We start from the raw sequence: 12894 nt of genomic DNA, 5'->3' as shown, positions 1-12894 counted from the left end.
AACGTTAGCGATTGGTTATGACAGATCCAGAGTGGCTCTGGGCTGATCCAATAGTTTTAAACTTCAACAGAGTACCCGGAAGTTAACGCTTGTCAATGGAGAGTAGGAGCAGGCTAGGACACGCTTACATCCTGTCACCAATGGTCATTGTCGCTCGTGACTCCAGAAATCGCCAGCTCTCCATTGAAACGAATGGGATCATGTCACGTTGTAGCTGCGTGTTGCTAGCAGTGTGAACGCAACTTTAGAAGGAAACTACCTATAATGGCAACAGCAAAGCAACTCACTGTGTTGTATTAACATCATTCCATGAAGGCTATAAATATCTAAATATATGTCAACTAATGTAAGTTTGGTATTTGATGATTTATATTTAGTAATATCTTCTTAAACCATCCAACTAGCAGTAACCCAAGAGCGCCTTACTTTTTCTTTATCTGAACAACTCAGCCACCCATTAAAACATCAGGACCTAGCGGCACCTTCCTGTCCAGTTCATCTTGCTTCTTTCTGGTGGTGATTTTTAAACTGTGAAATGGGCTTTGGTGCATTGTGCTGTTTGAGACTGAAGCCAGCCGGCTGATTACATGTCGCTCAGAAATGAGCTCTGGGCGCTCTATCAGCACCCTGCTAAAATCCATTTACTATCAGACATGATCATGTTAGGGGCGACGGTGGTTTGAGCACCTTTCTGTCAGATCAGCCCTCTCTCACCCGCTACCCCCCACTGTCTTTCACCATCTCATGTCAGCAAGGCAATTTTTGGGATGTGACAACCTAATATGGTTGTGTAGCTGAGGATGTCTGCTCAGCATAAATGCCGGCGAGAGGCACAGATGTGGCTGTGGACTAGAATCTTAAATCACTGGTTGGGGATGAAGAGAATAGATAGAATCATCTTCCTTGTATGAGAGACGTTACAAATCTAATGATCGGCTTTTGTAGACTTTAAAAAAAAAAGGGCCTATTCCTTTAAGATTTTGAATGTTGTGATATGAAAACTCATCACTTTTGAGTACCCAGCCAATGTTCAATCAGTGCCATACTCAACACTCAATAGCAGTTATTTAATGTCTGGACTGGAGAGTGTCTTTAAGGGGCTGTTTACTCAACACCGTTTTCATCTAAAAACAGAATGAGTTTATGCGTTGTTATGGCTGTTCATTTACACGATAGCGGTATTTTAGGGCCTGAAAATGGTTTCAAAGTGCAAGTTTTTTGAAAACGATACCGTTATCGTCTCTGTAAAGAAACACTACGTTTTTGTAGTTTACACAAAGTGACATCGCCAACTACTGGCCTAGCATCATAATACAGTGTTTTTAGTTGTTTTTGTGGATCCGTGTGAACTGGGAATGCATCCTTGTCATGTAAATATACCCTAAAAAGTCTCTCATTATGTCCTAAAATGATGCTAGCTTGCTAAATTTAGTTTCAAGCAGCAATCAAACAGTTATTATTTTTATTATAACGCGTAGCTTTATTTGTAGGTGATGTACCCTATCGATCAAAAGTTTGGGGTCTGTAATATTTTTTTATGTTTTTGAAAGAGGTCTCTTATGCTCAGCAAGGCTGCATTTATTTGATAAAAAATACTGTAAAAATAGAAATATTGTGAAATATTATTACAATTTATAATATCTGTTTTCTATTTTAATATATTTTCAGATATAATTTATTCCTGTTATTTCAAAGCTGAATTTTCAGCATCATTACTCCAGTCTTCAGTGTCACATGATCCTTTAGAAATCTTTCTAATATGCTGGTTTGCTGCTCAAGAAATATTATCACAGTTGAAAACGGTTGTGCTGCTTTATATTTTTGTGGAAACCATGATACATTTTTTCAGGATTCTATGAAGAATAGAAAGTAATAGAAATAGAAAACTTTGTAAAATAAGCAAGGGATGACTAGCTGTGTGTTAAATTATTTTAATGCACGACGCAGAGGCAAAGAACCACCCAAATTCAAATAGTTTAATGCACAGCTAGCCATGGATTATGCCACTTATACCATGGTCATTTGACAGCATGTTATTGATGTTTGCAGTGCAATATTTGACCGGTTATTTTCGTCAGTTATGGCTCCTTAGATCTAGCATTCTGCCCGCTTTGAATCAGACACAGATATAGTACATAAGATTACATTTATTTGAATAAATTAGAGCGAGAGAAAGAGACAGAGCGAAAGAGAAAGATGCATGTGTGAATTACCCGTCTCTCTCCTAACATCGAAGCTGCGAGTTTCAAAAGCTTTAAAAACAGCTATTTTTAGCAGCACTGATGAGTTTCTGTGCTTCTGAAAGTTTCTATTTGCGCAGCGCGACCTCCGATATCTGTGTGCGCGCTTAAATGAAAACAGCGCACTAATATAAATTGTGATTAAACTGACTGAAACTACCTGTGCATTAAACGGTTTTAATGCACACCTTCCAGCCAATCAGAATTGAGTATTCAGACAGACCATGGTATAAAAGTCTTTGATCAATTTAATGCATCCTTGTTAAATAAATAAAAAAAATATTGATTTCTTAAAAAGAAAATCTTGCTGACCCCAAATGTTTAAATGGTAGTGTAGCTATAGATATGTTAGGCCCTTTGATGATACTTAATCCCCCGGTTTAACAGACAAGGCTTAAACTAGTCCCAGACTAAAATGCATGTTTGAGCTGTTTTAACTGAAAGCAACTTGCGCTGGAATATCTTAAAATAAGTCAGTGCCATTGTTTTGTCTCAAGATGCACGTTTATACAAATCTACTTAAATGTCCTAATTGAACTAAGGCCTAATCCTGGGTTAATCTAAGCCCTGTCTGAGATACCAGGCCAATATAAATGTTTATATATGTATTATGTATATTAATGTAAAAAATACATTTTATTTTATTTTATTTAGTTTATTTTACTTTTTTTTTATTTAGCATTTTGAATACACACGAATGTACTTGGCAACAGTGGCTTATTAAAGCATTTTAAAAAAATAGAGTAAGAATGTAGTTAAAAACGTGTTTCCCTCAATGTTTTTTTTTATTACATTAAGAGTGTATAAGTAAAATCTGTTGTCCATCGTCTCGTTTGTAGTATTGTAGTAAGTATTTGTACTGTATCCATGTCTGTCCCTCAAACTTTAAATTCTGCAATCATTTTCAAGGTTTTGAAGTTTATAGAAAGAGCGATGTGGAAATCAATATCACATACAGTGCTGCATGTTCTGCAGTCAAACAAAGTCACTTTGTTACTGAGGTTTTGTGAAACAGATGAGAATCTGTGGATATTCTCACCAGCTGTCTTGACAGCAGAAGGGTAATGATCCTGACTTGGCCGCGGACGGTCTCATTGGGCACTTTTTCTAGACTGGGGGTGTTCATAACTGCAATCACAGTATAATTGTCTAGACTGTTTACTCCAGTCCCCGACAACTGTTTTTTTTGGCAGAAGTTGACTTGAATTTGAAACCAGTTGAGACCAATTTTCCCGTAGATTATTTTGTTGGCAGATGTGAATTGTCCAGAGTCATGATTGTGAGCTGAGAGTGCATGCATTGCATGCAATTCATTATGTGATATTACAGTTTCTGTAAATCTTGCAGAGACCTGGCTGCTCGCAACTGCCTTGTGGGAGAGAACAATGTGCTGAAGATCAGCGATTTTGGGATGTCCCGACAGGAGGACGATGGCATCTACTCCTCATCAGGACTGAAACAGATCCCGATCAAGTGGACTGCACCGGAAGCACTGAACTATGGTAGAGCACCCGTGGTGTCTGTGCTGCCGTTGGTTAAAGCTACTTAATGATTCTCTTTACAAACATAACAGGAGTGAATTGATTGCTATGAATTTGTATGGATCCAGATTGATGTTTGACATGTTGTTTAAACCACAGGGAGATACAGCTCAGAGAGTGATGTGTGGAGTTATGGGATCCTCCTGTGGGAAACATTTAGCCTAGGAGTGTGTCCATACCCAGGCATGACCAACCAGCAGGCTCGAGAACAGGTTGAAAAAGGTACTAAATGGATATCATTCCATATTTAGTCAATGAACCAGATTTAATTTTTTACATTTGAACCTTTTTCATTTATTTGAAATGTTTTTACATTTATTAAAATAGTACATTTTTCTTTCATATTTGATTAAAGGTGAAGTATGTAGTTTCTGCGACACTAATGGAATTAGAAAAGTAAATCATATTTTCAAACAACCTTGCAAACGCCCCTTTTGCGAGTCAAACATCACAATCACAGCTCTTGAGGGGTTTGTGAAGGCATGTCTCAACAGGTAAAAGTATTGTCATTTCAAACAAATCGAGGCTTGGCCCCGGAAACAGTATTCCCAATGTCACGACTTAACAAGCGGATAGAGTGCAACAGTGCCCGTCCCATTTTTCAGCTGCGCTGGGTTCGGTGTGGTGAAGTGCCGAGATGAGTCCCACCTAAGGACCCAAGCAATCTGATTGGTTCAAAGCATGTTTTATGGGTAATCGCTTTAGTGCCTGGTTACAAATCAAACAATGTCGTTTGAACTACGCTATAACGACCATTAATGTCTTTTAACTTATGTTTGATATACTGGTATATAAACAAAGCTATAGATTGTGAAATCTTAGTGTTTTTTTTAGTTAGCTTACATAGTAGCATAGCAAAAATTATATTATGCCTTAATAACAATTAACAATGTCGCAAAACATACCTAAAATGCTATTTCTTTCACTTTAACTAAATAAATAATCAGGATAACAATAAAAGATTATTACATGAATTAAGGGGTTTGATTGATTACATTAAGAATCGCGAGAACAGCTTTAGATCAGGCATACTACTGGGATCCTAAGCTGGGACCCCATCACTTCGCTGGGACTCGAAGGTTTTTTTTCATTCATTTTGTCACAACATACTTTGAGAAAGCCTGACCAGAAAGTTTGAAGAAATTTTAAAAGCTTGAATTTTGAAGTCGTTTTAAAGCTTAAAGGTTTTGAAGGCAATACAGTCACAATGCTAACATGTTAGGATGTCTGTAGCATGATTTAACATATTTGCTAGCGTGTACGTTGCTAGCATGATTTTAACATTGCTAACATGATGTTGCTATCATGATTTAGCACATTGCTAACATTTTTTTTAACATGTTGCTAGCATGTTTCTGGCATCAATTAGCACATTGCTAGCATGTTCTAAAGAGTTATAAACCATGAACAAGCCATGACAAGTGTCATTTTCTGTACAGCATCATGGGTAATATAGTTTTTAACCAGGGATTCTGTTGTTAAACAATTATTAAAAAAAATAAGCTGAAATAACGCTGACTTCTGGAACCCGACTGTTGCACTCTATAGGTTGAGCTGGATCTGAGTGGAGCGCCCTCAATGTTCTGGCGCAGTGTTTACATGTTTGAGGAAGATGAACCCATGAATGGCATTCTAATAGTAGTCAATGAACAATAAACTGGGTTAAGAGAATGTATACAATTTTTTTTACATACTTCACCTTTAATTAAATTATATTTTAACTAATTATTGTTAAAAAACTTTGAAATGTGTATTGTTATATGTTGCATAAGGTTATTTCACACACTGTGTAGGCACTGCAGTATACACTATAAAGTATGTACTGTGCAGTGTGCAGTACAGTACGCTCATATTGTGTTCTGAACAAAACCTGTAACAAAATCACTGTTAGCCTTTTAGGTAACACTTTATTTTCAGTGTCCTTGTTACATATGTAACATTGATTCAACTGTACTAATAACTAAATTATGCATAATTACTTGCAACTAACCCCAAACCAAACCCTATTCCTGACCCTTACCCTATAGTAAGTACATGCAGGTATTATTGTATTATTATTATTACTCCGTACTTAAATGTATAATTACACTGTAACACGGACACCTTAAAATAAAGTGTAACTGCCTTTTAATAATCTTTCATATCCACTATCAATTATTGATTTCTAATCAGCACTGACACAAAAAGTTTGTGTGTCTATAATGTAGGTTACAGGATGTCCTGCCCGCAGAAGTGTCCAGATGAGGTGTACAGGATCATGCAGCGATGTTGGGAGTACAAACCTGAGAATCGCCCCAAATTCGCTGACATTCAGAAAGAACTGGCTGCGGTCAAGAAAAAATAGCCTTTAATGAGGAAATGGCTGGAAGGCCAAACTCATACTTCACATCCAGGTGATCCCTAATCTGCAGAGAGAAACACAACAAATGTTTCGCCCACCAAATGACATGCTATTATTGTACTAAAGAGTACTCCGTCACATAATCACTGTGTGAACTGCCTATGTACCAGCTGTTTTGAGCCATTAGCATGGAGAGAGGTCTCAGCTTTGCTCTGATGTCAAAATTATGCAGATTGTCCTGTTTTTTGTTTTGTTTTTGTAACTGAGCAACAGTTAAGCTACGACAGACAGAACGTAAGATATATGAGGTGTATTCAGTATGCCATTGAGTATTCCTGTGTACGCACCAGTGAAAAAGGGGGGTGGGTTCACCCGAAAATGAACATTTTGTTATCATTTTCTTACCCTTGTGTCTTTCTTTTTTCTGTGGAACGCAAAAGAAGATATTTTGAGTGTTTCAGTGTTTTTGTGTCCAATCAATGAAGGTTGGTGCGGTCCATTGTTGTTTTGGACCCCATTCACTTTCATTATATGTACAAAACAGGTGAAACATTTTTCAAAATATCTTCTTTCATGTTCCAAAGAGGAAAGAAAGTCATACAGGTTTGGAACGACATGAGGGTGAGCAAATGATGACAGATTTTTCATATTTGGGGAGCTATCCCTTTAAAATATGGAGATGAATGTGTGATAAAGGACTGTTTGTCCACCCGATAACACAATATCACTTTTTGTTTTTTAAAGTCCTAACCCTGTTTGATGGTTTGGACAGTTTTATAGTCAAGCCATTTTAATGTCATTTTTATATTCCTAGAGCAATAGGACCTTTTTGGACAAAAAAAAAAAAAAATACAGATGTTCGTCAGTCACACAAAATAACGTGTCACATCCTTAAGACTTTCATTGAGTTACATTCCAACGTTTCAGAACTCATCAAGCAGCGAGACCAAATGCATATCTTTACCTAAGTGCAATTTATGATCACATTAGCAAAAACGTCATACTACAATCAGGTGGCTTTAACGTAAAATCGAACGATTCTGCTAGGCTGCTTGAGAGCCGTTAAATGACATGGACACAGCGCCAATCTACAGTTTACAAGCCTTCAGAATTCTTCCAAATACTTCAACCTCTCACCTCTTCGTGGTTCATGCCATTTGATGTTTATGGGGGTAATTCTGCGAAACATTTAAATTGTCATCATTTACTCACCCTCATGTCATTCCAAACCTGTATGATTTTCGTTTCTTCCATAGAATACAAAAGGAGAAATTTAATACAATGTTCACGCTGCTCTTTTCCATATAGTGAAAGGCAAGCAAATGGTGGCCAGAGGCTGTCAAGCTTCAAAAAGCATCATAAAAGCGGTCTATATAACTTTTGTGGTAGAATCTAAGTCTTCTGAATTTGTAAATTGCTATTCACCAAAAAATCTCTCTCCATTGTAGCTCTCAAATCTTATTCATGGTTTGTGCATATTTAAATACGGCATTTAAAGGTGCGTGACAGCACGTTGATTTAAGTGTTGCCAAAATGCTATTCATTGTCACTTTACAAGAGCGATTTTGATACAAGAAGTCTAAATATGTGGAAGCACCAATCACATTTGAGCGCCACAGCCGAAGGAAGATGTTTTTTTTTTTACTTGTAGCAAATAACATCTTGCATCTGTAGTCTGTTCTGCCAACAAGTCAAATAGACTATTTTTCGGATACTTTTATGGTGCTTGTTTGCAGCTTGGCAGTCCCAGTTCCCATTCATTTCACTGTATGGGAAAAAAGCAGCTTGCCTTGGACATTCTTGGAACAAAAATATTATATGGTTTTAGACAGATGGAAGTTAGTAGATGACAATTTAAATTGTTCAGTGAACTATCCCTTTAACATTTACAGTGTTGCCATGTGGCACATTAGAAGTCACCAAAAGCCCTGTCCAAATCCGACTGTGGTTTGTCCTGTTGGGATCTCTGTTCATGGAACAGTGTTTTTTTTTGTGTAACCAGCAACCAAAGCCAGTCACAAGCATGTTTATTTGTATCTATGCCATTGTCTTGGATTGTGATGTTCTTGTTCTCGCGCAACATGTGCGTTTGTGCTATTTTACGATCAGGTTTCCTCATGCAAACATCCCTTGAGTTCTAACAGATATGCATTTACCTCCACAAGTATTACAGGTTTGGTTAGACAATGGTGTGTTTTGTATTAAGACTTTCCCAGTTTTTTTTCCTGCCAATGCACACAAGCTCCATCTGTGGAGATCGATTCAGTGCGTCTTACCAGCAACTTCTTGTTCCCGAGTCACATAAATTTGTGTTTCCATTTCCGCAAAAATGGAATAGTGGTTTATTCAAGGTTTACTCTATCAAATCATTCCTTTTGTATTTTGTAAATACTTTTTTGTAGATTCATTAATGTAATTTTGTAGGTGTTTGTTTTTTTTCCACTGCAAAACTGATGTTATTAGAATGTGGATGTCTGTCAGGAATATGCCTCAACGTTCAGCTGTAATAGTAGCGATGAAGATTCAGAATCAATACTGCTCTAATATTTGCACATTTGGAATATGTAAAGAGGGTCCCATAGCATCGACTGTTTCTTTTGTTTCCCTCTTCAAGTTGTTGCCATCATTAATGCAGCCAAAAGTGGAATAAAGTGCATGTGCCAATCATGCAGAACTGGTGACAATTTAACCATAAATCTACTGTATAATACAGTTTTGGATTCATATCCTTGCATGATTTACCAGTGGGTTCAGATCAATTAGAATTTTTTTTTTTTTTTGGTGTGTGAAGCTGAGCTTACATCAATTAAACTACTGGTGAGTGAGCTCTTGATTTTTTCTTTTCTTTTTTTTTACGTCAAAGCAATTATCCCTATAGTGTGTTTTTTGATTCATTTTATTTATTTGAAATACTGTAATATTATTCTAGCATTTTAATCTTTTGCTATTTTGTACCATTCACTCGAATTATGTCAGTGTATTAAAGCAAACGCCAGTATTGTCTCTCACATTATATTGAAATTTGTGTTATTCAGAGACATTCGATTTCTCTTTCCCATGTCTGACTTGCACATAGTGATCATGTAAACTTCCATCAGAAAAAATGGTTAGTCAGCGATATTCATTTTTTAAAGTACTTAAGCAAAAGTTTCTGTTGTCAGTTAGATTGGCATCATCTGCTCTGTGCTGAACTATTTATTCTGTGATGGAACGCGTTATATATTGATTGCACTTTTGGCCTTTTTGTGCTTTAAAACGATCCCCTATAATATAAAACAGCAAATTGTTGTTTCAGGTAATGATCAACTCCAAACTGTCTTGAATTGATCCTTGAACAAAAGTAGAAAAGCAACACTGGACGTTTGATTTTCAAACTAATGCTTATAGTGATTTTCACCCCTACCCGCTGAAAGAGGAAATATGACAAGATAAATGGTTGACATTTAAAACGCTTTTTTCCGTGTAGTTTTCTTTCATCTGTCTCTGTTTGCTCAGAACACCTTCTCTGATGGACATTCAACTGTAACAATGTCTCCTCATTGTTTATATTGTACACTTGCAATAAAGTTTTTTTTGAGTCTTTGAACTTGCTGCTTGAAATTAATTATTAAAAGTGAGTGTTGTAACTGAATGATTAATGTGTGCACAGGGACGTTTAATGAAAAGGATACAGTGCTTAAAAGGAAGTGCTTAACTTCATTTTCTAGCAATAATAAATGATCAACAAATAATTAACACTTTATAAAAATCTGAAACAAATACAATAACTGAAATACAATAGAATGGTTAAACAACTTGCCGCCCCCCCTGCAGTCAATTTTATCCCTTGAACTCATCTTTGATAATCAAAATGACATTTCAACTTTTTTTTCTTGTAAAATCCAGACTCATGAATATGAAATGTAATCCCCGCCTCCGCTCAATAACACCAGCTCGGACTACCTGATCTACTCGGTTAAAGGTAGGGTAGGCAATTTTCAGAGAGGCTAGCAATAGCGAGCTTTGAAAGCATAAGGTCCCACCCTCCCTTCAGAGAGTCTCCAAAACCACACCTCCTTCAAAACACATGAACATATTCAGCAGAGAGCAAACAAAAGAATCACGAGAGATGGCGTTTTACTACCTCATGTCTCAAAGCACATAACATTACAATAATAATGAACATAACTTAAAGAGCGTTGACCTGTACCACCTGACTGCTGCAGATTCATTTCGGCATTGATAGTGTTGCCATAAAAATGAAGAATAACGTCACGGGTTTCCATCTCTTTCAAATGACAGTAGTTATGGTGTGAACGCAGCATAAGCTGGTGGTTTTGGTTCAGGAGGAACTGTAAAAGGCGGCTGCTGTTTCGGTTGCGGTGCTCTGTGACTAACGTCTGTCTAACTCTGCTATAGCATGAAACACACTGATGACAGAGGTATGAAAATACATATGTAAACGGGCAGGTAGGACATTGTATCATAACATTCGGACAAAAAAAATAGTTTCTGGAACAAATCACCTATTTTGCCATTAACTGTAGTAAATGCTACACAATGGCAAGTAGAAATATTGGTTTTATTCAGCCATATATGTTTGAAACCAAAAATGATTCAGAAGAAGAGGATAAGCGAATTATACAGGGTCGACTACAAGTCGATGTATCAGAATGGTAATGTGTTTTATGTATCGTTCTCTACAGGCCAATTCACTGCACTGACAGATGCAAACCAATGGCGACAGTCACCAGATTACAGCACGCCACTTCTCAAACAAGCTGAGAACGACTCCGACAGGTGTAATACACTGATCTGCCAAAGCCCGACGTTGCCGTCTGTCGATGCGGTGTGAATTGGACTGTAAAATCAGACATAACGGTAACTGATATTATCAGCCTTTGGCTTGACTATGTTATCAAACAGCTAATAATGTGTTGCTTATGATACACAAACTATGTTCCCATTCGCCATCTCAGAGTCAGGAAGCTGCCTTCTAAAAATCAGCATCCTTATAAACGCTTTGAACATCATAGAAAGTCAGTGGATAATTTGGATGATTTATACAAATATGTTAATTAACCACAGTGAAATATATCACAGACATTATCATTCAAATCCAGCTGTGCGCTTAAGTTTTCTGACAAGCTTCATGTTACAAAATTGGCATGGCAAGTTGGCCACTGTCTTTTGGCTAGCCATGACAGCGTCCATATTCTCCTCTTGCGCTTACTCTTTTCCAGCGCACATAAAAAACACAATTGCCAAAGTGCGATTCATCTTGCTCTATTTGTATATTTTATTCATCTATGCTAACTTGCGTCGTAGCCTTCGATTCAATAGGTGTCATCATCGTACAGTCTACACACATGTACCCAAGTTTATTAGATCCATGTTGTACTGTGTGATTTGTAATGATCTTATGGATTTGCCGAAATCATCTGTAGTAGGCATCAAGGAGAAAATACTCAGCAATGGTATTGACTGATGAATTTGCACATGGTTAGTCTTAAAGCATATTAAAAACACCACATAGACATCTAAACAATATTAAAAACTTCATTTTCACCACAAGGGGTCTTTAAATATAGTTAACATTTGTTTGATTATTTTCCTTATAACTTTGATAACATGGTTAAGCTTGGTGAATGCAGACAGCACTAATTATTGTAAAATTTTCATTAGATTACTTCCCACTGTGCTGTTGGGCCCAAATGATGTAACTTTTTTTGTATCTCAATTTTATGGAATGTTGCATTATCTTATCAGGGTAGAAATCGTGCAATTACAGGGTTGCATGCAAAATGTGATATTTTTTTCTAAGAAATAAGTGTATATGGTGGTAATATACAGAATACACATGATAATCTAACTATAACAAAGTTTATCTAAAAGTTTTCTCTGTAAAGAACATTGGGTCTCATTCACACAAATTTGTGCATGAAATCTGCATAAGAACATTTTCACAAATTCATCAATATGAAACTGAAACTAAACTTACACATACTCTGGGCAGCCTTATGAATGTGTTAAGATTAATTGTACATGTGTAAGGGAACTCCCTTATAGGGAGATGGTGAGGATGTTTTATGCAAATTTCTAACCTCTAAATTCATGTGCATATGCGCACATTACAAAATAGGCAGATGTTGTTATAAGTTCCCCTGTGCGTATACATTTATGAATAATCCATGCAATTATTAGTGAATAAGATATATTGAGTTTTGTTAAAATGGGACAGTTTACACCTATTTGTGACTGATAGATTATAGTCATTTTGACAATGTATCTGGTTTGCTTAAATCTTTAAAGTGATTTTGGTGAGCTACTGCCACACACACCTCTGCCTTTCTCTGTGTATTATTCTGTGATGGTTTTCTCCAAAGATACGAGCTGCCGCCTCTAAATAACAGGACACTGAATACATGCCAATTGCTTTCGCAGTAAACGGCACAAAGCCATCTCGTACTTATAGTCCCCCGCCATCATATTTTCCAGTTCAGACTGTCAGCCTTCTAGAAATGGTATTGCTCCCGAAGGTGCTTTTGTGAAAACTACCTATTCAGCGGCCCATCATTTGGATGATTTATACAAATATGTTTATGAACCACAGTGAAATAGAATCGCACAGCCATTATCATTCATATCCAGCTATGTGCGCTCAAGTCTGGACGTAACAATGCAGCTGAATGTTCTCTGAATAGATATCTGAAGAGAGTTCAGGGTAGCAAACACCTTTGGAAGGCATTTTGCCAGAAAACTCATTTTGACACTGAATTGAAAAAAGAAATGA

The 12894-nt window shown here is 36.9% G+C and overlaps 1 protein-coding gene across 2 annotated transcripts in view; it reads left to right on the top strand.

Moving 5' to 3' along the window:
• Positions 1-9708, top strand: part of fer (fer (fps/fes related) tyrosine kinase) — a 42145-nt gene extending 32437 nt beyond the window's left edge. For both annotated transcript variants that reach the window (XM_084113313.1, XM_084113314.1), the window contains exons 17-19: positions 3588-3742; positions 3881-4003; positions 5989-9708. In XM_084113313.1, coding sequence (XP_083969439.1) covers positions 3588-3742; positions 3881-4003; positions 5989-6125 — 415 coding nt within the window. In that variant the 3' untranslated portion in view covers positions 6126-9708. The remainder of the gene's footprint in view (positions 1-3587; positions 3743-3880; positions 4004-5988) is intronic.
• Positions 9709-12894: the final 3186 nt, after the last annotated feature.

The sequence above is a fragment of the Abramis brama genome, assembly GCF_963993115.1.
Source record: "Abramis brama genome assembly, chromosome: 5".
NCBI classification, from domain to species: Eukaryota; Metazoa; Chordata; class Actinopteri; order Cypriniformes; family Leuciscidae; genus Abramis; species Abramis brama.
The sequence above is the reverse complement of the archived record's forward strand: the minus strand, read 5'-3'. Positions and strand labels throughout refer to the sequence as shown.